This window comes from Bactrocera dorsalis, chromosome 4, assembly GCF_023373825.1.
Source record: "Bactrocera dorsalis isolate Fly_Bdor chromosome 4, ASM2337382v1, whole genome shotgun sequence".
Lineage (NCBI taxonomy): Eukaryota > Metazoa > Arthropoda > Insecta > Diptera > Tephritidae > Bactrocera > Bactrocera dorsalis.
This window is the reverse complement of record NC_064306.1, coordinates 4,348,307-4,374,337: the sequence shown is the minus strand read 5'-3', so window position 1 is coordinate 4,374,337 and position 26,031 is coordinate 4,348,307. Positions and strand designations below refer to the sequence as shown.

At 29.7% G+C, this 26,031-nt stretch overlaps 1 protein-coding gene across 5 annotated transcripts in view; it reads right to left on the bottom strand.

Moving 5' to 3' along the window:
* The window catches only part of LOC105232229 (uncharacterized), a 271,887-nt gene that overhangs the window by 54,071 nt on the left and 191,785 nt on the right, over nt 1–26,031 (bottom strand). For all 5 annotated transcript variants that reach the window (XM_029552761.2, XM_029552762.2, XM_019992426.3 and 2 more), the window contains 2 exons: nt 24,448–24,557; nt 20,163–20,328 (listed from right to left, as the gene is read on the bottom strand). In XM_029552761.2, the coding sequence (XP_029408621.2) occupies nt 20,163–20,328; nt 24,448–24,557 (276 nt within the window). The remainder of the gene's footprint in view (nt 1–20,162; nt 20,329–24,447; nt 24,558–26,031) is intronic.

The following is a 26,031-nucleotide window of genomic DNA, read 5'->3' as shown; positions in this document are numbered from 1 at the left end:
GTCAGGCCGCAGTATAGGTCATTGTGCGCAGACGACGTGCGCTGGTGAGCGGCTGTGTGAGTCACGTGTGGAGCGCCGCGAAGAAATCGTAAGAGTAACGCAGAAAAGAGGCGTGTGCAGAGGGGTGCCGCTAGTTGAAATATAAAAAACCGGGGTGGGAAATTGCCAAATTCCGTGGCAGCTCGATTTAATGGCTGTGAGGAAGCAGCGGGCGTCTTATGGTGCGCGCAACCACAACGCGCGCACACAAAAACAAAAGAAAAAAGCAGCAGCCGCACTCACCTTCAACGCTTAACGGCCTTTTCCCGTTATCCGGCCTTTATCGCAACAGCATTTAAAGGCAGTTATTATGCAAATGCATGTGTGCAAATAAGCGCACACACACACACGCACATATATATACATGAATTTGTATATGTATAGCCATAAAGGTACACACACATTATTTGCGCTGCTCACTTTGCTTGCGCTTGTCGCTTCAGTTCATTTCATTTCACTTTGCATACTTTGGGGCTGTCGTCTACTGGCTCGCACAGTTTAGTGGAAAAATTATGCAACCTGGTGTGCGCTTAAGTGAATTTGTTCTATAACAGCTGACGTTGTGAAAATATTTGTCGTGCGTGTTTGTGCGCTTGTGTGTGTGTGGCGAAGACAAGCAAATTTTCGTGGAATTAATTAAAACCAAAAAAAAGGCGGTCGAAAGTGTATGAAAAATGGTAAATGAGATTAGGCAGCAAAGAAAAATAAAGCATATGAAATCAGTTTTCTTAACGCGTGTAGAGCTTGAAGGTATGTGGGATGCCCATGTGGGGTTGGTTATAGATAAGTAAATGGAAATAACAGCAGCCTGTGTAAATTGCCCATATAATTTTAGTGATGAGACATTGATAAATGCGAAAAAAAATATTATTTATCTATATTTTATTTTTAATTAATTAAAATTAATTTTAAAAAAATTTAAATTTAATAATTTAATTTAATTAAAAAAATTATAATTAATAATTTACTCTAATTTATTAATTTAAAAAACATAGTTTTGGCAGAAATAATAATTTTAATAAATTTTTTTTTTAATTAATTTTAATTATATAACTATGTTTTTTAAATTAATAAATTAGAGTAAATTATTAATTATAATTTTTTTAATTAAATTAAATTATTAATTATAACTTTTTAATTAATTAATTAAAATGTTTAATTTTCTTATAATTTTGTTTGGCAAATTAATTAATGACTGTAAATTCTTTACATAAATCAATTTATTTTAATATTTTTTTTTATTATAATATTATTGTTTTTTTGACTAATTAGCAAAAATGGTTTTTTTTTTAATTAATGAATAATTGACTAATCATAATTTTTAATTAATTTATTTAATTTTTATTAATTAAAGTAAACAATTGATTATAATTTTTTAATTAATTTAATTATTGTTTTTTTTTTGAAACTTGCATTTTAAACTTTTTTAAATTATATTTAATTAAAAATTAAAATTTTTTGATTTTTTTTTGTTAATTAATTAATTAAATATTTTTTTAATTTCTTTATATTTTATTATTGATAATTAGTTATGTATGTGATATTTTTTTCTAATATGTAAAAATGCATAAATACTAATAAAATTATTACTTATAATTATTTTTAATTACCAATAAATAGTGGTTTAATTATACACTTTTTTTCAAATTAGTTAATTGAGTTTTTGAAAATTATTTTTTTTTTAATTTTTCATAATTTTTTTTGTTTGCAAAATTATCAAAGTAGATGGCCGGAAATCATTTTAAATTATATTAAATTAAAAATTAAAATTTTTGGAATTTTTTTATTAATTAATTAAATAATTTTTTTCCTTTAATATTTTTTATTTTTTTTATTATTGATAATTAGTCATGCCATATTTTTTTCTAATTCGCAATAATGCATTATTTTTTATTATTTATAATTATAATTACCAATAAATAACGGTTTAATTATACACTTTTTTTTTCAAATTAATAAATTGAGTTTTTGAAAATAATTTTTTTTTAATTTTTCATAAATTTTTTTTTGTTTGCAAAATAGTCAAAGTAGGTGTTTTCTACAAATTATTGAATTATAATTAAATAATTAATTAAATAATTAAATTTAATATTTTTCCTACAATTTTTTTTATTTTTAACATGGCCGGAAATCATTTTAATTAATGAATTATTATTAATGAACTAACTACTTTTTAATGTATGTTTATTAATCAATAATACTTATATAAAATTAATTAATTAACAATTTAATTAAGATTAAGTGAAATTAATTATGAATTAATTAAATTTTTTTCCTTCAAGATTATTTCATTTAATTTTATGTGAAATTATTTAATTAGTATTAATTAATTTTTAATTTTTTTAATTAATTAGTATTAATTAACTTTTAATTTTTTTATTTATTTTTTTATTATATGATATGTTTTAATTAAATTTAATTATTGAAAAATTAAGAAATTAGTCATTTAATTTTAATTAACAAATATGAACCTTTAAAATTTCGCTATATATATTTTCTTTGAATTTTCTACTAGGATTATTATTATTTTTTTATAATTTGTTTTAAAATAAAATAATATAATTTTTTTATAATATTTGCTTAAAGCTTTTAAGTTTTATAGCTTTTCTTTCTCAATTTATAATTATTCGTTTGGCATAAAATTGCATATATTTAATTGTGTTATTTTTAAATCAAACTTTTATGAAAATAATTTTTTGCTCGCTGCTTCAACTGGGTTTAAACTAAACGTGTATACCTTTAGGCGCCTAAAAGTGCGCTATAAGTTTCAAATGGTCGAAATTTCATTATAAAAATGTGCTGAAATTTTTATCCCATTCTGTCTTTATTTTTTATCCCATTTCATTCCTGTGAAATGAACGCATATTTGTCAGCCGGTTATTGCCACATAAATCAGCCAACAAATTGTTTAGCAATACATTGCATACATTCAGGCGGCCATTGAAACTTCATTAATAAAGAAACTAAAAAGACATGCCACTATTGTATGGGCTGCTATTTGCGGCAATTTCTTAGCACTTTCATTCCATTTTTTGTGATATTTTTTTTTATTTTGTGCGCCCAATTGTTCTGCCAACTGCGACGGCTTTTATTAAACCGCGCTTCATTTATTCAACACCAAAAGCATTGCCTAATAAGCAAGAAAGAGAGAGAGTGGAGACAAACGCATGCACGCACGAAGAGACAATCAAGCGGAGTGTATAATAAATCATGACATCTTTTAGGCGCTGAAAGCCAATGTACATGACCACGCGTTGTGCGCTTGAGTGGTGCGAGTTGATGCAGCATTTCAATGACAGAATTCCAAAGATAAAAAGAGCCAAAGATAAACGACGCATAATATAGATGTATACTGGTTATAACAAGCCGGTGACTGATGACCGCTGAAATTGAAAGCGTTCATAAGTGGTGTGAGCGTTGAAAGAATTTTCGCCACATTCATAAATTTTGACAAAACAAGTTGTTTTGAAAACTTTCATTTGCAGAGGCGTGGAGTCAGCAGGGCTTTGTGGTGTGGATCTAGAGAGTTTTGTGGGAAATGTGTTTGCTGACTAAAAATAGCTATAAAATGTGAAAATTCAAATACCGTTGCATAGTTTTGGTACGTGAAATGGTTCAAAATGTGTTATTCTTGCTATGTTTGTATTTATCAAGTGTATATAAGGTAATTTTTACTATTTTTAGTTGGCTAAAGGTGGTGCTGTATAATATAGTATAAATAGCGCCCAAATGTATGCTTCGACGATGCAAATCCGCGCTTAACTAAGCACTTAATGTTGGAAATCATATTTGCTGATTGCAAAAGTCATCCTATTACATATCTCCTTTACAAATAAGTAGTACCTGTGATGAAATTTAATAGTGCATACTTTTAGGCTTTGTAGGATTTTTTTTATTATTATAAGTGCGTAAATTTTAACGACCAAGCACATTTCTGTGAAAAAATGGTCAACTATAAATCAAACCACTTCCGTATTTAATAAACAAAATTTCCGTCGGCGCGCCTAAAAGTATGTCGTTATCAGTTAATTACGCGTATATTCACAGCTAGTGTTTTATCGTTTTTTTTCTCAATTTCTTGTATATTCTAAGCTCAAGCAAGTTTAGCAAGCAATCAATAACGCACGCGCCTAAAAGTATGCCACTTTTTATTTATCCATTTTTTCACTTTATTACAAAACCTATCAGTCACCTGCTTGAAGCATCGATTTGTTCTCTGCTATTTTGTTATATAAGTTCAAATTTAAGTGCATACTTTTAAGCGCCGCATTGTTTAGATGGAAAAAACTTTCGCAATTTCCTCACACCCTCGTGGTGACATAAAAAATGTGTGCGTATAGATTACATTGTTAACCATTTGTGGTTGGTTCTGTTATTGATATTACTGCCTGCGGCACCAAATTTACATTTGCTGTGCTGGCGCGTCACGCTTGCCGCTTTTAACACATTAATGTTGTTGTTGTTATTGCTAAAACTGTCATTGCTTGATTTTACTCGAAATTTATCAGTCGCTTAATGTCTACAGCGAATTTATTATGTCACTTTGGCTCAGCTGCTGGTTTGCTTGTTAACAGCAAAGTCTACCCACAGGCGCTTACAGTGTTGGTGTGTCGAAAATTGTCGATTTGCCAAATGCGTGTTAACGTAAGAAAGGTGTGAAAAAGCGGAAGAAGTCACGTATGCACGGCTGACTGATTATAAATGGTTTCCTTTTTTAGGCCCTTATAGCTCACATACAAACACATATGCATACATATATACATACATTGAGGCCTAGAAGCATACCAATCGTTTATTGTTTTTTTGTGGTAACACATACCTGCACCGTAGGCATTATTTTTATTGCTACGACAAATTTTGTACAATACTGCATAATCAATCACCAGGAAATCGTTAATTTCAATTAGAGTTTATCTAAAATTGATTGCGTGCCTTCGGAAAGGAAGGATATGCAAATGTAAATATGTATACATGTCCACATATATTTATGTGCACAAATTGATTTTTGCATACATGTGCTGAAAACACATTTGTGTAATGATATGCTAATAAAATCACCAAATAATTTCAACAGATTTTTTTTCGCAAAATTAAAACGAAGAAAAAATTAAAAAAAAAAAACTGAAAACAAATATAATTTAAGCTTGCTTCATGTGGGATTTCATTTCTAGTGCGCGAAATGTTTAAATGTTTCTAAAAACATTAAAATTGAAGAAACTGAAATAGCGCCTGTGGGTATGCTACACTTTTTGCAATTTTTGCGAAAAACGTGCTTTTTTTATTAATTTAAACTTGAAATTTTAGTGATTTGGAGATAAATAAGCGTAGAAATGGCAGCTCTCATATGATTTTTTTTTTTTAAATTCGTTATAATTTTTTTTATATTATAATTTTTTTTTTTTAATTTGTTGTCATTGCGCATAAATATTATCTTAATTTAAATATAAATAAAAAAATTAAAATTAAAATATCTCAATTTCATATAAAAATATGGAAAATTAAAACAGCGCCTGCGGTTAGACTACGCTTTTTAATATTTTTGCCTGAAAAGTGCTGCTTTATTAATTTAAATCTAAATTTTTTATGCATTACAGTTAAGTAAGTATAGCGGATACAACTACTGAAGTAAAAGGAATTGTAAAAACATTTTTTTATTTAAAACTTTTTTTCCTTAAGTTTTTTTGGTATTTAAATATGTGGATTTTAATATATTTATCTGCTATCTTATCTAAATTTAGATATACTTCCTTAAAATATCTCATTTTCATGTTAGAATATAGAAAATCAAAATAGCGCCTGTGGGTAGACAACATTTTTTGCTAATTTACCATGAAACGCGCTTATTTCTCAATTTGTAACTAAGATTTAATTTTTGAAAGAATTAAGTATATTCTGTTTTTGCTTTTTTTATTTTTAAAATTTTTTTAAATATAAATTTTGAAAAATTTTCTTTGCAAAAAAAGTATGTATTCGTACCTGCTGCCAATATGACTTTGCATACGTTTTTTCAACCAATACATCATTAAAGTTTCCTTCCTACGATTAAAAGCGCGCTTTTTGTCACTGGCTTCCATTTGCTACACACAGTTTGCGGAATGGAATTTTGTTTATAAAGACATATTTACCTATTTCCACATTATAACTATTATTCCTTTATGTGACTGTGCGTATTTTACATGCATGAGCAGTCATTTGTGTTTGCTTTTACGTGGCTATCAGCTTCGTGTACATCTATGTATTTACTGCCACATATACATACATATGTATGTATATTTGTATATTTTAATGTTAATGTGTGTGTATGTGTGCCCATCATCGTTCGTGCGTGCCACTTTTATCTACGCAACGCCAACGGGCATTCAAATGATGCGTGAAAATCAACACTGTTACAAAGTGATTTTGATTTATATGGTTGGGAAATATGTAGATGGGGGTTGGTATACTTTCAGGCGTAAATTGTTTTCGTCATATATTTTATACATACTTGTGGCTATTTACCTGTATCCGGAAAGTAATTAAATTGCCCAAAAAATTAATTAATTTTTTCTGAATAAATTCTAAAAAAAATTGAAAGTTTCGATTTTTTCAAAATTCGAAAATTAATAAATTTTTTAATACCATTTTTTAAGTACATCTGTATGTATATTTTACAAATTTAGCAAATTTCGATTTTTAAAACTCACTTTTTGTATTCTAATTTTGAAAAAAAAAAAATTATCTTCGAAAATTCGAAGTCGGAAATTTTTTTTCAAAGTTCGAAAATTACAATGTATATAACTCACTGAATTTATTCCAGTTTTGATAAAAATTGTCTTCGAAAATTCGAAGTTTGAAAATATTTAATTTTCGAAGTGCGAAAATTACCATATTTCCTAAATTTTGCAAATTTGAACAACTACTATTTTTAAACTCTATAAATTTAGTTTTAGCCAAGTTTTGAAAATTTTTTTTCATTGAAAATTCGCAGTTAAATTTTTTCAATGTTCGAAATTACCTGGTTTTACAAATTTAAACAATTACTATTATAATTAAACTTATTACCATAATACGTTTTCCAAAATTTCGAAAATTATTAATTTTTAAACTCCCTGAAGTTATTTTAGCCAATTTTGAAAATATTTTTTTTCGAAATTTTGCAGTTTCAAAATTTTATTTTTATAGTCCTTTTCAATTTCAAAATTACTATTTGTTCAACTCCCTAAAGTTGAACAAAAGCGCAAATTTCGAAAAAAGTGGTTTTCTTAAATTTGAAATTTTTTTTATTTCTAAGTTTGCAAAGTTCTCGGTTTTCCAAATTTCGAAAATTAATATTTCTAACTAACTAAATTTATATATGTACTATATTCAAGTTTTTTAAATAATTTTTTCTTAAATTCGAAAACCTTTTTTGAAAAGTGCGAAATTAATAGAAATTTCGAAAATATTTTTTTTTAATAAAAAAATTCGAAAAGCTCTCTGTTTTCCAAATGTTCCTGGAAAATTAATATTTTTAAAACGCCCAGAACTTATTCCAGTTTTAAAAATAATTTTTTCTTGAATTCGAATTTTTTTTTGAAAAGTGCGAAAATTAATAGAAATTTCGAAAATAATTTTTTTTTAAATACCCCGAAAACATGTATGCTTTAAATTTTTTTTATTTTTAATCCGAACAATATTGTTTTTAAAGTGCGAGTATTACTATACGAGTATTAAGTTTTTTTCGAAATTTTTTGTGAAATTATTTTTATGTTTTATAAATTCAATTTTTTTGTTCTTGTGGATAAAAGAAATAAGGTTATTTTTTAGTATATATTTTTTAAATATTTGTATTATTATAATTTCGAAAATTTCCAATTTTTCCAAATTTTTTTAAATATTTTTTTGAAATATTTTTTAAGTTTATTGAATTAAACATTTCAATTCAATTTCGAAAAATTTAAATAATTTTGCACAAGACAGCTCAATAATAACACCAAATAATCCAAGTCACATTTTAAATTGCTTTTGTGCCTAAATTTAATAAATCCAACATAATAACCGTTAAGCCAGCATACAGTCTAAAAGCCGCATGATAATCATAATTTGTTTGCCAATATGGCCAATCTGTTAAACGGCAAAAAGTGTCCCAGAGAGCAGCAGCCTATGGGGCGCACACACAAAATAACCGCAATCAACAAGCATATACATGTAAACACATGTACATTTGTATGTGTGTATGTGTGTGATCATATTTGATTACGCATACATACATATGTGCAGTACGCAATAAATTTTGTTAAGCAAACAAAAAGTTGAAACGTACCAATACACACACACGCACACACACATACATGTGTAAACATGTGATATACACAAACGGGCGAGTTATTACAGTTATTTGTTCATAACGGCAAGTAGAGACATACAGCGCAGCGATGCGTGCAAATGTGTGTTGCATATGTGCATGTATGTGTGTGAGTATGTGTGAAATTTATATTAAAGTACGTCATATAAATTTGTTTACACCCATACGCTTACCAATACACATGCACTTACATGTAAATACACATATACGCATACAACTGCATGTCTGTGTGTGTGCTTGTATGTTTGTACGCTTGAAAAGCGGTTAGTTTTTAATTAAAATTGGTCTGTTTGTTCGTTTGTCTGTATTGGTGTTGGGCATAAAGGCCAATATCGCATTGCAGCGCTTGCTCATTCACACACACTCTCTCTCTTTGTGCGTGTATTGGTGCATTTGTGTTTGTCTGCGTGTTTTAATGAAGAAAATGAAATTTCAGTGCATTCACAAAGATTCCTCTTTGCAGCACATTCTGCCAGCATTCGCCTTTTTTTGCTACGTTTTGAATTTCTCTTACACACACACACTCATACAGCTCTGTTAATTACAGCCACAACTGCTGCCATAACTGTTATCGCTTGCGTATCATCGAATATTTGCAATTGAGGGAAATCACAAAAACGAAAGTTATTTGCTGCAGCAGGGCGAAGAAGGGTGTAGGGAAAGTCAAAGAAATGCAAGTGCCTCGAAAGGTATGAGCAACTTTTGAGCTTCAGGGCCGGCAGGAGTACCATATATTAAAATTATACACGCATACTATTGTAACAGTGCATTCCTGGCAATAAGGCAATAAGGTGGTTTTGACTGCTTTGTTGGGAAAAAGCTTAACTTAGACTTTTGTTGGATTTTTAAGGAAATTTTTTCAAATCTTTTATCATTTATAAAAAAAAAATTGGAAAATAAAATTTTTATAATAAAATAAAAATATTTAAAAATATAAAAAATTTAATACAAAATTGGATATGCGTATTTAAGTACAAAAAAACCATTTTAAATATTTTTTTTTTTTTGAAAAACTAAAAATAGTATTCAAAAACGTATCAATAAAAGTGAATATGCATATTAAAATAAAAAATAAAATAAATAATTTATAAAAAAATTTCAAATAATTTTTTTTCAAAAAATTAAAAAAAAAAAATTTTTTAAAAAAATAAAAATAAATGGTTTTTTTTTTGACATTTGTTTATATTACTCAATTTTTTACTTTTTCCTAATTTATAAAAATAAAAAAAAATTTTAAACCTAAAAAAATACTTTGTATGTTGGAATATTAAAATTTTTTTTTTGAAATTTTGAAAAAAAAAAAATTTAATTATTAACTTAATTAAATTTTTTCTGACATATCTTATTTAATGAAATTTTTTTGACATTTTTTTTTTATTTAACTAATTTTTTTTCTGATATTTCTTATATTTTTTAAATAATTTTTTTTTTATAAACTCATAAAATACTTTATACATATGTATGTATGTTGGAATATTTAAATTTTTTTTGAGGACAAAAAAATTTAAAATCTTAATTTAATTAACTTAATTAAAATTTTTTTTTTACATATCTAATTTTATGAAATTTAGTTTGACATTCGTTATTTTATTCAACTAAATTTTTTTTCTGATATTTTTTATATTTTTTAAATAATTTTTTTTTATAAACTGATAAAATAAAAAAAATTGTGGAAAATAAAAACGTTATTTGGAAATATAGAAAATTTTAAATTTAGATTTAAAAAAAGATTAAAATTCGTTTTTCTTGACATTTTTTCTTTTTTTTGTTTTTTTTTTTGAAAAAATTTCAAAACAAAAATTTTTTTTGAAAAATTATATTTTTATTAAAAAAAATGTAAAAAATTTAAAACAATTTTGAAGTCTAATTCAATGTTGTTTTATATTTATTTTTTTATGTAAAATGTATATTTTTAAAAAAGTTATTTAAAAAACATAACAATTTTAATTAAAAAATATTTAAACTTTTTTTTTAATTTTTATAGTTTATTATAGTTTTTTATTTTACATAAATTAAAAAACAAATTCTTTTAACCCAAAAAAAATGTATAAATTAGGAAAATATTTTTTTTTTTTTTTTGGAAAATTTCAAAACAATTTTTTTTTTGAAAAAACATATTTTATTAAGAAAATAATAAAAAATTTAAAACAGTTTTGAAATTTCGTTCGACCGTTTTTTAATTATATCTATTTATTTTAAAATTTAAAAAAGTTGTCATAAATTTTTTAGTAATTTTTTTTGTTATAAATTTGAAAACATTTTCTTAGATATCTTTTTTTTTAGTAAATTTAAGATAATAAAAAAAAAATTGAAAAATGTCAACAAATAACAATTTTAAAATCTCAGACAAAGTTAATAGTGCATATGCTGTTATATATTTAAATGAACACACAACATCGAGCTATCTGCCGGCCCTCCCCATCATTTCACTGCCACTTCATAACAATATTTTCCATATGAGCAACTCACGGCACACAGGCGCACATCACCGGCTCGAAAGTAATGCGCCTGCAGACTGCTCATTGAGACACAGCTCGCCTTTCCAACGCCCGCTACGCTTCACTAGCGCGTTTGTGTTTGTGTTTGCGGCACAGCAATGCCACTATAAGCAACATTGGCGCCTAAAATGCCACTACAGTTGAAACGCTTTAAATGAGCTTTGCTATTTTTATGTCTACTTTTTGCCGTTTGCACAACTTAAGGCCACAGGCGAAGTGCGTATCAGCACGTACGTATTATGATGGCTGCTTTGGTATGCATATTGCATACTTACAGGCTGCCTAGCCGTATACACACACATGCCGGTGCACTACTCTACTACTATTTGACTGTGCCACGTAAGTTGATATGGCTTTGACATTGTTGCTGCTGCTGCTTCTTCGTTGCGGCACTCATTTCAATGCGAATTGTAAAATGCCAGCCTGCACACACACACACACACACAAGCGCACAGGCATGGACGCAAAACTCATTAAGCGCCTAAAGGCAGATATCTTTTCCATAGCAAGCAACAGGCAGTCGCTGTTTCTTGTTGTTTGTGCTTGGGCGTAGTAAGTTGGTTGGTGAAAGCTGAGAAATTTCATAAAATACCTTAACGTTGTCGACATTTGCATGAACACGCACAGACACGCACACATACATGCATATAGCTAGATCCGCAATTTGACAGGCCGTCATATAGGCTGTCAGTCATTGAGTTTATTGCATGCATACCGGCATAACGGCATACTCCAACAGTGATGCGTGTATGGGTAACATGGCGTGACATGGCTTCCGTCAAACAAGCACACACAGGCACACATTCCGGTCTCTTTAACGCTCTCCACCTCAACACAGGCTTCCTGCATGCTCGGCGCTTACTAACGGCATAGTTTTCATTGCTTTGCCAGCGCCGTATGCCAAGTCTGGTATGCGCGTTCATTGGAATGTCTTGATTGAATTAAAGCTGTTGTGGCCATGTGGGTTGATGGCGGTGGCGAACGAAAAAACTGTCACAGCCTGAAAGCGCGTCACCAACAGTCAACAGTCTGGAGTCAGCGGGCGCCAAGCTTTATGAGCGCGCCTCTAGTGTCTGTCTCTCTGTCTGTCTGTGTGGCAGAAAGTAAGCAAGCAACGCAGCGTTGAAAAAAGCACACAATTATTCGTTTGTTGTTGCCTACAACTAGGCGCTGCGTACTTTTCGTAATGACTGCCGCCACTGCTGCGCTCATAACTGGCAGCGTAATTGAAAAATGAGCTGTGATTATTGATACACTGCGGCCATTACTGTCTATTATTGGCATTTGTTGGCTGGCGGGCGAAAGGCAAAAGGCCTGATTGTGTGGCGACATTTCAGTGACCTTCGACGCACAGACACACCCACACAGTTCATGCTACGCGCTGCTGGGTTGAAGTGTATATTAAGAGTAAGGATTGCTTTTCCTAACTCATAATTGAGCAATTTTGTTTCCTGTTAGCGATTTCTTGTATTGGAAATTCTGATGAAATTAAAATTGAAATAAAATGAAAGGAAAAGTAACCAGCTAACGTCCAGCAGTTTTAGTTTTCAAAGCCTTTGTGTTTTTAATTCGAAAATTGATGAAGTATTGACGTTAAGGAAATAAACTGAGCGCAACAAATACCTGGAAAAATCTCTAGCAATCACTCTCGACCAACGTTGTCTCAAACTAACACATTAGCAGACATTTTGGTATTAATAAATTGACAGAAAATTATTTTTCGAACTTTAACACACGCTTTTAGTTAGAAAAAGTATTTATAGGTTAGGTTATGTTAGATTAGGTCGGCTTAAGAGTTCGATCCTAGTAGGAAAATTACTTATATTGGGTAGTCGAAAAAGTCTTTTCGTATTTTGTCAATATATGTCGTTGCAGTCGTATATCTCCAGTGCTACCAATCGCATTGTGTCATACCATATTGTGTTGGAAAGGTGAGATGTTAGGCTTCATTTAACCAAAAAAAAGTGGTTGACCAAAATAATTTATATTTGGTTCATTAAGTTCATTATGAAAATAAAAAAATAAGTTTAAGTTTCATTAGAAATACGAAAAGACTTTTTCGACTACCCACTATTATATATGTGCATATAAAAGCATAAATATAAATGCGTCACCAGCAAGCAACAATCATATAAAAATAACGGAAACAATTTTCTGTGACAACAACAACAATAGAAAAGAAAACGCCAATAGAAAGCTGTGCTAAGACCACGTTAACTTAGTTGCATGCGCCAAGCTTGCAGAGTACTTCGCAGCGTGTGTACAGAAAACGCGTTGAATGCGTGTGTTTTTGATACATATACACCTACAGACAAAACAAAGCATGCTTGTTTGTGTGTGTGCTTATGGCTCACATCACGTACGCTCCATAAACTAACAATATCACTCGTCCGTCCATGCGATATGCGGGAGCGCTTCAATAAACAAACACAAGCACACACACAAAACACCAGCAAATCAGCAGCATAGAGAACAAAGAACACGTAAGAACGGAGCTGCGAAATCAAAGAACGTAAAGTAATGCCTGCAGCGTCCACGCGGGCAAAATAGCGCGCACAACTGCGAACACGCGGACTCGGCATGGCCCTGTCGCGAACTTACAAATTAATTTGTCAGCCCCAATGGTTTTGCCACACCGCTGTATATGATATGTGCAGTGCAGTCTTAGTTGTTTGCTGGGCGTGTGCTTACCTTTGCGTAGTGTCTTGCTCCACTACACAAACACACACACATATATTTAATTTTGAATCTGCTGCTATTTTCTTGTGCGTTCCTCCCCTCGTGCCAACAATTCTTGTTGGTTATTTATTTATTTATTATTGCAACAACATGTTGCAAGTGTCCTTATGTGCATGTTTGTTGTTTTATATTTATGTGGCGGTACAAGGAGCAGTTCGGTGTGCTGGACCTGGACCATAGGTGGAGTTGGACAGTAAACCAGAAATTACGATTTATGTGCGAGCAGCTGTGCAAATGCAGGTGGTGAATGTGGAATAAAGTAACAAAGTACGTCGTGGTGTGTATGTAACGGGAAATTTATATTCATTTAACTTTAAGGTGTTTTAGAGCAAAGGTGGTTGTTGGTATTGTATACCACAATTTTGTTGTATAGAATATTTTCAATTTTCAGTGGACAAACTAGATTTTGGTATTCAGATCTTTATTGTATTGAAAATTCTTCTTTTCGCATATCAACTGGATTTTGAACTATGTAACAAATTTTTAAAACAAAGAATTTTTAGTACAAAATTTTTGCATTTATACTAAAAGTTTTTGTTCTAAAATTAACTAACAGTGAATACAGTTATAGTTTATGTACTAACTGTATCGAAAATAAATAGTACTAAATTTTAGAACAAAAATTTTTAGTGCTAAATTTTTTTCCTAAATTGGAAAAATTTGTACTAAATCCTTTTGAAAAAAATTCGAACTAAAACCTTTCGTTTTAGGAAAAAAATTAGTACTAAAATTTTTGTTCTAAAAAATTTATATCTAACATTTTTTTTAAATTTAGTATTAATTTATAGACCAAAACATTTTTAGTACCAATATTCTTCACAAAAGATTTTAGTACTAATTTTTAATACAAAAGAATTTAGTATTAATTTTTAGTACAAAATACATATATGTATGCAAATTACTTTTTGGTATTAAAGTTCTCAGCATAGTTTTTATATAAAAATGTTTTAGTACTAATTTTTGACAGAGCAATTTTTAGTACAAATTTTGCTCACAAATGATTTTAGTACTAATTTTTAATACAAAATATTCGCAAAGTACTTTTTAGTACTAAATATTTCAGTATAGTTTTTATATTAAAAGGTTTTAGTAATAATTTTTAAAACAGCAATTTTCAATACTAGTTTTAGCAGAAAAAAAGTTTCATATCAGTTTTTAGTACAACACGTTAAAATAATTATGTATTTTAAGAACACCAAGCTTTATTGAGTGACTTTTAGTAAAGAATAGTTTATTATTATTTCTACAAAAAAAAAAATTAGTACACAATTTTAGCACCTTTGTAGTACAAACAATTTTGGTACCAATTTTTAGTACTAAAAAATGTTGTGCTACCCTTGGCACGATTGCTTTTGTATTAATTTATGATACAAAACTTTTTAGTACTATTTTTAGTACATTTTTCTTTAGTTATAAAACTTTATAAATATAGTTTCTGATGCCCAAAAAACTTCTTAGTACTATTTTTAGTACATTTTTTTAGTTCTAGAACTTTTTTAGTATAGTTTCGGACATCCAGCAAACCTTTTTTTTTTTAGCCAATAAGGCTTTCTTTCATAAACTATTTAGCACCACTTTTTAGAACTTGGTGTGATAAACTTTTCAAAAATCTCTGAACGTCTTAGAGCTAATGGATCTTAGCCCTTTTGAACCTTGCTTTTCAAGCGGATACTACTTTAAGATTGAGTATACATATCCAAAGTTAATAGCTGAGCAAAATTTTAGGTATTTTTAGTACTAAAATATTTAGTGCTGAAAAAATGTCTGCGAAATTAAAAAAAAGATACACATTAAAGAATTGTATGCCCGATTTCGTTAACAAATTCATACCTTTGTTCTCTGTCCCTTTTAGTGCCCTTCTTTTTATCTAATGTCAACTTGCCTAACTTGCTCTTCTCCCTTCTAACTATTTACTTTCTGCATTGCAGTATTCACATATTTATCTAGATTAAGTGCTAATTTTTTATTTGCCGCTGCAAGTCAGTCCGCTATTGTTGCTTTGCTGATGATGCAATTGACTGCAGTTCTACCAACACAACTGAGTACAATTACAATAAAAAAGCGAGTTGCTGGCACATAGTAGTGTTTGCCTGGTCCACTTGGCGGCAGCACCGACCTACATACAAAGTTATAATAAATGGCTAGCCATTCCCAGCACACACTTTACAGCCATGCAGCCACGAACGTGTGATAAAAATGAGGGTAGGCAAATAAAGAGAAGAGCTCTTATGCATACAAGCATATAATATTACTCGGACTTGCGAATGGCTCGGTTTTCGTGTGCTTGCGTCGCAAAGAATTATTTAAAGGTGTGTTTAAAAATTCACTCTGATGCCAATTGAATGCCATTTTATGCAGTAAAAATGGTTCCAGCACATTTTGGTAGTATTTTCCGTTTAATATACATACATATATTTTTATCACTAAAAAACTTCAGATTTTGTATAAAAAGTTGACTTTCATAATTTTTTTTTATAAGAAATTGTGTATATTTTACAAACTTAGAATTTGTCGTTAGATTCCAAGGTGTTTTTTTGTGAAATAAAATCTCTTATGTGTGCTAAAAACAGTACTAAAAGCTGCGGGGATGTTTTGTTTAGTTGAATTTCTGTAAATTGTGATATATTGTTAAATGAATTCATATCAGTATATTTTAGTACTAAAAGTTGAGTACTAAAATAGTACTAAATTTTTTTGAGCTCATAATTTCAGCCGAACTTCTGCATATGTAGCTATATTCTTCATTTCATGCATATTAGCACTTTTTGGCAATAGAAAATGAGTATTAAAAATAGTACTAAATTTTTTGGGTAATGTTTTTTCTAGTTAAAGCTTCGTATATTTTTGTATTTTGTTAAATTTATTAATATTAGCACTTTTTAGTACCAAAAGTTGAGTACTAAAATAGTACTAAACTTTTTTTGAAATATTTATTTCAGCTATAGCTCTGCATATGTAACTATAGCTTTCATTTCATGCATATTAGCACTTTTTGGCAATAGAATATGAGTACTAAAGTAGTACTAATTATTTTGCAATGTTAAGATTAGACTCTGTCAGGCGTAATTTATTCATAACCATTTTTGGAACTAAAATCTGAGTACTAAAAATAGTACTAATTTTTTTGAGATGTTTAGTTCAGACCTAGCTCAGTGTATGTATTTTTTTTCCAGCTTATTAATTTAAGCAATTTTTAGTACTAAAATCTGAGTACTAAAAATGTGCTAAAAATTTTAAAAAAGCTGTTTGGCAAAAAACTGCTAGTTTTTATACTAAAAGTTATTTCAAAATTTTTAGTACTAACTTGGTTATTCACTTTACATTCTTACACCGAGTTGCCTTGTACACTTCTGCTTACATATTTATAATGAGCACGTTGAATGTATGTTTGTATGTGTATGTAAGCTATACAATTAGGTCTGCCTTACACACACCGCCTGCAGTGAACTGTGCTTTCATTTTTCAACTCTCGTACCATTTTTCATGCTCGCTTGCGCACAATTACGCTGCCAACTAACGGCACATTAGCAGCAGCAATATTATAAGCGCACTTTCGTATAAATACACATACACAGCATACATAAATAAAAGTGCAGTTGGCTGCCGGCACTATAACGCTTTTTTACTTTCAAACATTTGCGTGTGTGTGTGTGTGTTGTTATAGTTGAATGCATTAGGGCTCATTATGTTGCAAATGTCGCGTAGTTAACGTGTTTTTCTTTCCTTTTCTTCTTATTTTGCTGAATGAATGTGCGCCAGACATGGCCCGAGCACAACAGTTATATAAAAAATGCATATTACAACAGTGTCTGCCATTTATTTTCGCACACATGTGCGCTATACACCCACACACCGACTCGAGCAACCGATATTTAAGCTGCTATCTTTTTACGCTTCTATTTCTACCCTTTTATTTTGCACGATTTAATTGTGTTTACCTTTCATAATGTACGAAATGTATGTATGTGTGTGTGCATGTTGTGCGCTGTTATTTTTAATTCGTTAACGTGTTGCATATTTGCCTTGCTTTGTTTTCGCTTTGACGCAAACGTGTAGGTTGGCAAGCGCGCCTGCAGGTAGACAATGCGCTTCAGCAGCGAGTGCTGTTAAGCTGCTTTCATAATTAATGTCATCACTAGTTATTCCTTTTGCCTTCACATGCTGACCGCCTTGCAGTTGATTTAAGGCAATATACGTCAATTTAGCATAAAATATTACTCATACGTCATGGCGGCTTGGCGTTGCGCTGCTTGCAGTTAGCACGTAAATGTGGTACATTCATGTTGTGAATGGCATTATGTGCTATTTCTGTTGCAAAACATGCTTTGCTAGGGATATTTCAATGCCATATGCGTCAAAATGTTGCGCATACGTCACGGTGTACGTGAGTTTATGAGTATGGGAAGGCGTTGTTTGTACAAACATTATAAACATTGTTGGGTTGTACATGTTAAAATTAAATTTCTGCAAGCTATGAAGCTTAGAGATTAAAAAATATATTTTTTTTTAATTTTTCTAAGTTTTTTATATTGTTTGATTTAATTAATTTGAAGATTTTGAAAACAATTTTAAAATTTTTTGTTAGTGTAATAGTTTTGTTGCTATTTATAAAGCTTCGATTTGAAATTTTAAAATATTAAATTAATTTTTTTTTATTAATTTTTGTAAATTTTTTAATTAATTGTTTTAATATATTAAAATTTTTTGTTTCAATTTTTAAAATTATTTTTAAGTTTTTATTATATTCTGCTTTGTCTTAATTTTTTTTTTAATTAATTAATTAATATTGAATTATCTTTAATTTTTTTATAATATTTTTCTTATTATTATTATTTTTTTTTTATTTCTGTTTTAAAAATAATAGTTTTTTTTTTTTAAATTTGTTAATTTTTTAAATTTCTTTTTAATTTTAATTTTTTCCTTATTCAATACGCATTTGGTATTTTCCCAACCCCTACATTTTTATTTTTCTATTACCCATTGGCGGTCGGTGATGCGGTAATCATGCCTGACCGCTTGAGTTCACAAGAAGTAGAAAGAAACCACGGGAAAGCGCATGGCGCATAGAAAACTAGAAAAGGGTGGGAATCAGAGCGAGTTAATGCCGGCCAATGGGCGTGATGAAGTGGCCAGACGAAGCAGAAAAACAAGAAATGTAATAGTTGGTACGAAAGTTGTGCAGAAATGTCTGCTAAGAAAAGAGCAATAAACACTGCTTGAGGATGGGAGGGCTTGAGGGTAAAGAAAGGGAACTAAGTATCAAGTAGTTAAAAGAAATGAAGAAACTAACATTGAATTTAGAGATCTAAAAACCAAATACTTAAACATATGTAAAAAATAATTTTACAATTTTGAGCAGACACCCAGAAAATTTTAGTACTAATATTTCACATTAAAATTTTTAGTACAGTTAAAACTTCGTTGATTTTTTTTTTTAAAGCGAAAATGATTCACAGTTTCTCTAAGATTATTATCTTGGTGTTTCGAATCTTTAGTACTAATTTTGGTACCAAAATTTTTAGTACTTAGATTTTAGTACACAGTTTTTAGTACTAAAAATGTCCTTAATTGCCATTTATAATTTTTAGTACACATTTTAGTACTAAATTTTTTAATTTTGAGTACACTGTTTTTAGTACTAAAATTTAGTTAATTGTTTGTACACTGCACATATTTTCTCTTGAACCCCAGTTTGCCACTTAGAATTTTTAGTACACATTTTAGAACTAAATTTTTAATACTTACTAAAATCTAAGTACTAAAAATTTTGGTTTTTGGTTTTTAGTACTAAAAACTTATACGCTTGTATATACTTTGTATTTTGCATAATATATGTATATTTACTTTGTAGTACCGCTTTTAGTACTACATTTTAGTACTAAATTTTACCTGCTGAAGATTTTCTATTCAAATAACGGCTATATATGTATGTACATATATAATTTTTACTGAAAATTACATACAAGCACAATTTAAAGTTTAGTACTAAAGTTTACTGCTTAAGCACTTAAAATTCTATTCTCAAACACTTTTTACGCTCTTGAGCCAAAACTGTAGCCTTCTTTTATTCCATATATTTAAATTTGTGCTCTGAAGCGTCTCCTTTGTAATGTTTTAACTGCTGAATAGAGTAAGCAATTCTTTAATGAAAAACGTTTCCAACTATATTACATGAAATTCCGCGCATAACGGGAATTCTTAGCCGCGCACACAAAGCAATATTCGCTTTGTGCTGCGGTCGCGCCACCCTCCCTCCCCATGTTTTGAGTCAACATTTTTTATATTTAATTTTAGCACTCACCACCAGATGTCTGGCGCATTTTTCAAACATTTCTTTCATAATTCTTTTTTCGCGTGCTTTTCTTTTGCGACAACGAGCTTTTTTTTGCGAATTCTTTCCCCCTACAAAGGGTTGGGTTAAATATCCAAGTCTAAGATTTTAATTTAAAAAATGCAAGCAAAGTTGGCGCGTAACTTACGCTTTGAAACGCATACTCCTATCACTACATATGTATATATACATGTATATAAATTTATATAAATATGTTGGTTCGTGTACATACCTGAACATGCCTGCGGCGGCAACGGGAAAATTAACGTTGTTGAACTTTTTCGTCTCGCAACGGCGCAACCGAGTGATTGTGGCTTGAAGCTTCTCAGCTGTTGCATAAAATCGGAGCACTCCATTAGGGCAACGTCTGCGAAGTGCAGGTCGCAGAGAATGTGGTTCTGTGGGTGAAGAAGGGCGAGAATTTAATCTAAGCAAAAATGTGGTTGTGGGAAATCTGGTTGAGTTGTATTGCTTTACAATATATTTACGTAAATGTAATTTCTTTGACTTTTCCGAAGAAATGTGTCGCAGAGAAGTATATGCAAAGTAGTATGAAAATGTTTTCAGTTGCAAATTCATGTCTATTCACAATAACTTGTTCAATTAATAAAAAAAAATATATGTTCCAATTTTAGTACTTTTTTTAGTACTAACTACTTTCAATAATTTAGTACTAATTAAAGCCTATAGTTTTATTTCAATTAATTTGTTTAATTATTAAAGAAACAGTATGTAGTAAATTTTAGTACTCTTTTTAGTACTAAATTTTTTTCAATAACTTATTATTTTTTTGTTAATGTAGTACTCCTTTATGGTAATAAAGTTTTATGTAAACTTATTGTTGAATTATTGAAGAAAAAATATGTACTAAATTTTAGGACTCTTTTTAGTACTAAACTTTTTTCAATAACTTATTATTTATTCGATAATCTAGAGATTTTATGTTCCATTTCAATTAAAATTAAGAAGATTTTTAGTACAAAAATTGTTTTGAAAAATTTACTCTTGATACTAATTTCTTATAATTTATGGCGCCATATTTTAATATATTATTTAAATATATTATAAAAATAAAATCTTTTGCCTTGTTGCTGGTACTAAAGATTTAAACAAAATTGTCTAAGTTTTAGTTCTAAAATATTTTTTAAACAAATGCTTTTAATGCTAAAATATTCAGTTAAGACTATTATTTATTAATGCCAATTATTTCAAGTGGGATAATTATGAAGAATAAATAATATAGCATGCGTAATTGTTAAGTACTGTTTAGTTTTAGTAAAAAATAAATTTTTAGTACGTAATATTTTTATAGTACTAATAGTTACTTCTAATAATTATTTGCTCTGAATTTAATAGAAGAGACTGTTAATTTAACTTTTGTATGTAAGAGTTTGTTTTTTAGTTTAAAAAAGTTTTTAGTACATTTTTAGTACAATTTTTTTTTAGTCCTAAAACAAAATTTTACCGCAATGGTGATATTTGTTTGTACTTAAACTGTCAAAAAAACTAAAATTAAAATAAAATTTAGTACACGTTTTTTATTACACTTTTAGTACTACTTTTATAAAATTATTTTTTTTTAAATAAAAAATACTTCGGTACTAAAATAAATTGTGTATGTAATAATTTGATTTAAAAAATTTTAAATTTTTAGTACAGTTTTAGTACAAGCTTTCTTTAGTACAAAAACAAGATTTAAACTTAATATTATTGAATTAAAAATGGATTTATACGGTAATAAGATTTTAAAGTAAATTAATTTAGTACTTATTTTTAGTACACTTTTAGTTTTACTTTTAGAATTTTGGTTATTAGGTTTTTTGAATGAAAAATTGTTATGAAAACTAAGCGATTACTAATATAACTTTATTATATTATATTAGTTTGATTGACAATTTGGAACACTTTTTTAGTACATTTTAGTACAATTCTTTATAAATTATAAGATATAACTTTAACGTAATAATACTCAATTCCGTATGTAATTAGCTTCCCTAAAATTTATATATAATATAATTTTAGTACTAATTATTTAGTACACTTTTTTAGTACTTATTTTTAGTACACTTTTAGTACTGTTTTTTTTTTAATTTATTTTACGCTTTCATGCAAAACACTCCAAGTCAAGTGGAGTTTCGCTTCTCGGACATATGTATGTATATTCTCAAGCCGTTCTGTCCACTACCGTAGAAATTTAGTAGTTACTTGAAAGAATTGTTCAAATATTTAAAAAACCAATTCACTTAAGTAACCTCTCCATGTGTTTTTATATCCAAAGTAATAAAACGCAGCAGCACTTCTACGCCGCCAGTGAATGATGAATTTGTCGCTTGCGGCTGACTCTTCGCGTACGTGAGTGCGCTTGTAAGCACAAGAAAACCCGAAAACAAAAGTAAGAGGAAACTACAAAACATAATCCAAAAATTGTTTTAAACTTTTGCCACCACCTCGTGTCAACGTGTGCCAGTCGTGTACGCTCTCGGTGAAAACTTTTATGCGGCTTTGCCATTTATTTATTCAAGTGTGGCAGCGCAAACCAGCCGAAATGCTCGCCTCCTCACCTTCTCCCGCGTATTGCTGTGGTCGCACACAGCTACCACACATCCACACACATGTGTAGTTACAGTTATATAAGCATTTATTTGGAAAATGTTGAGATTTCTTCCATGCATGCCCGCAATTCCCCCGCTGCTCATTCGCGCACTGCTCACTAAACTCACTAAAATCGAACTGCACGTGCCCGTTGAGCGCTTACTTAGCTTAGAAAATAGCGAAACGAGTACTTTTCGAGTGTTTTTGGCGTAAATATGTGAATAAGCGCGTGATGACGGAACACACATGCGATTCTTGCTAAACTCGGTGCGTCCGCATGCCGCGCTCCGTTGTGGATGTAAATAGTTTGGTAACAAGTTCCATTGTGGTTTGAGCTGTGTGCGCAGCTGCCAGTGCCGATTTGTGCGAGTGACGATTGCGGAAACTTTGCATAACTTGGTATTAAGTGATTTGTGGCCAATCGGGGGTTGGTTGAATTCTATGCATATTTCATACTTTTCGGAAGAAGCGTTCGTATGTATGAATGTACGTTCGTCTACTCTAATCTTACTAGCTCTATGCTATGAGTTTTAAGTTCCAAAAGTACTGGACGTTAAAAGTTAAGTAATGACATATAATTTAGTACACAATTTTTTGTACTACAATTTTTAGTACACGGGATTAAACCATTAATATGAATATCTATTCAATTTAGCACTACATGCTTGTGTAAAATTTTTTTACTAAATTTGTAGTACTAAATTTTTTTAGCACTAGGTGGAGTTAAGAGTTTTAGAATAGTATTTAAATTTACGTTCGAAGCCTGATGATAATTGGAAGTTATACGATTTGATAAAAATTAGTATTAAATTTTTTGTACTAAAATTTTTAGTACACGAGCTCAAACCCCTAATTTCTGAATATTTATTTAATTCGTTACTAAAGATTTGTGTGAACATGTTGTACTAAAATTTGTAGTAAACATTTTTTTGAAATTCTAAGTTTAAATCAGAAAACTAATGGCCATTAGAAATTTAACAATAAAATAAATTTAGTACTGAATTTTTTGTACTAAAATTTTTAGTACACGAGTCCAAACTAAAAATTAGAGAATATGTATTCAATTTAATTGTTTAAGAATGCTGTTCTAAAATTTTTGTACTAAATTTTTTAGAACTATAATTTTTAGTACTAAAATTTTCAGACTCTCATCTAGTACTAAGGAGATTTTTAAAGTAATTATTACTGAAATTTTGTATTTCAATCTAAGCACATACTTTAGAAGCCTTTAAATATGAAATTTATAATATTTTTCATGAATTTCAGTTCTAAAAATTTGTAGTACAGAGCGAAGAGCATTTACAGTTATGCAAAATTTACGAAATTTAGTACTAAGAAACTAAATTTTGGTTTAATCTAAAACATGCTTTCATTTCAAAATATTGTGTATACATTTTTGCCGGTTTAGTACTAAAAATATCTTACACTAAGTAGTACTAAATATGTTAAAGAAAATTTTTACTGTTCACAAATGTATTAATTTTTATTACTAAATGATTTTTTAGTACAAATTGAGTACTAAATTTTTAGTACAATTTTTGAGGAGTATTAATTTCTAGTACAAATTTTTTAAAAGTATTAATTTTTAGTACAAAAAATTTTAGTACTAAAAATTTAGTACTTTATTTTAAGCTCAAAATCCTTATTTCGTTCAAAATAAAAAAATTTCACTATCTTCTATTAAAAAGTTTTTAGTATTAAATTTTAGTAGTACTTATTTGATTCATAATGTGGTATTAAGCTGTAATATGCATTTATGCAGAGTGTAATATGGTTCTTAATTTGAAAAATAATTTAACTTCTGCTTTACGTTTTTTAGTACTCAATTTTTAGTACTAAATATATGTATATATTTTTGTCATGTACATATTTATTTGTAGTATAATCTTGTTAGTACATTTTTATTAATTATTTTGAGCACTCACCTTGAACCGTCTAGCGCGCTTCTGATTTGGTCCTGTCAAATTTAGACCACACGAATTGCAGCGCAGGCATTCCTCGTGATAGTGATTGTTGTCGTACAGTGGCGAGGGTTCTGAAAGGAAAATAAAAATATTTATTGAAAAATTATTCGATTTTAAGTACTTTTTTAACCTTTTTAATTGTCATTATTTTTATTTTTAACTTCTGCATACACTAAGTGGGCTTATCAAGCATATTAGCTCATACAATTTTTAAGTGCATTCAGCCCACAAATACTGAAGTTCTTTAAAGCAACCATCTGGCATCTCTAAACTGACTGTATATATATTACTTTAGTTATGCCTTATAAGCGCACAAAGGATATGACGAATGCTCTATGCAATTATTTTGCCATATCCTTGACACATTTCCTTTGTCAGCTCAACGCTGTGGAATGTATGCGAGTATTAGTGTGCGAGCGCACAAAGGCGAAATAACTCTAATGCCAGACAATGTTAGCCAAATGCTATATATACACACACATGCACGCGCATATTTGCACATTTAATAAATATCAATAAAGCATAAATCTCCAAAGGCAACAACAAACCAAGCAACAATAATAAACCGCTTAAAATGTGTGCAGAAAGTGAGTGCTTGAGTGAAAGGAGTGGTGTGGTGGTGTGAGAGCGGTGCGATGGCAGGACATGTGCAGTGGTCAGCTGCGCGCCAACACATATATATTGACAGCAGTAAATAAAATAAATATATATTTATAGAATTCCATACTATTTTCCCTACTTAATTGCAGCACACTCTCCGAATTTTTGTTCCTCCCGCTTTGCCCCAGCTAAAAAGCAATTTCAAAGTCCATATAAAGCTCATAAGATAATATTAATAATCTCCAAGGATAATCATAAGCATACTAATAGCAATAAGTATGCATGTGCGCATACAATAACGGTACATCTTATTCACATTACTCATACGCAGTGGTGGCCGAGTGAGAGTTTAGTGCAAAGTAGTGCGTGTATTATTGTGTTCGAGGGCGTTTTTTTTGGAAAATTTATTTTGCTTACATTTTTTTGTGTTGCTTTTCTTCTTTGCTTTGGGCTGTCATAAACAATTACTCAATGAGTTTGTGCTCAAATAGCGCAAACTTAAGTGTATGTGGCATATGTAGACACACACTCAAATGTGTAGAATTTATATGCTTTTGAGCGCTCCTCGGCTTATTATTTTATTCCTACTTTTATTTGCTTTTCAATAATATTTTCGTATACCGTTGCCCGCTTTGGCGCACTGCATGGGTGCGTACGTGATTTTTGATGAATTGCTTGCCAAATAACTTGTGTGAGTGCGAACATAAATTGCGATTTTTTTATTTTATACGATTTCCGTGGAGTGTTGCTACCTGTTTTGTTGTTGCTTTTCCTTGCATTTTTAATTTAGTGAACAAGTTTTATTTTTAATATTTTTTTTGAGAGTAGTGGAGAGTTTTCCATACAAAGACTTGTGTTCCATCGGTCAGTTTGCATGGCAGCTATATGCTATAGTTGTCGGATCAGAACAATTTGTTCGAAAATTGTAGCAATACCCTGAATATT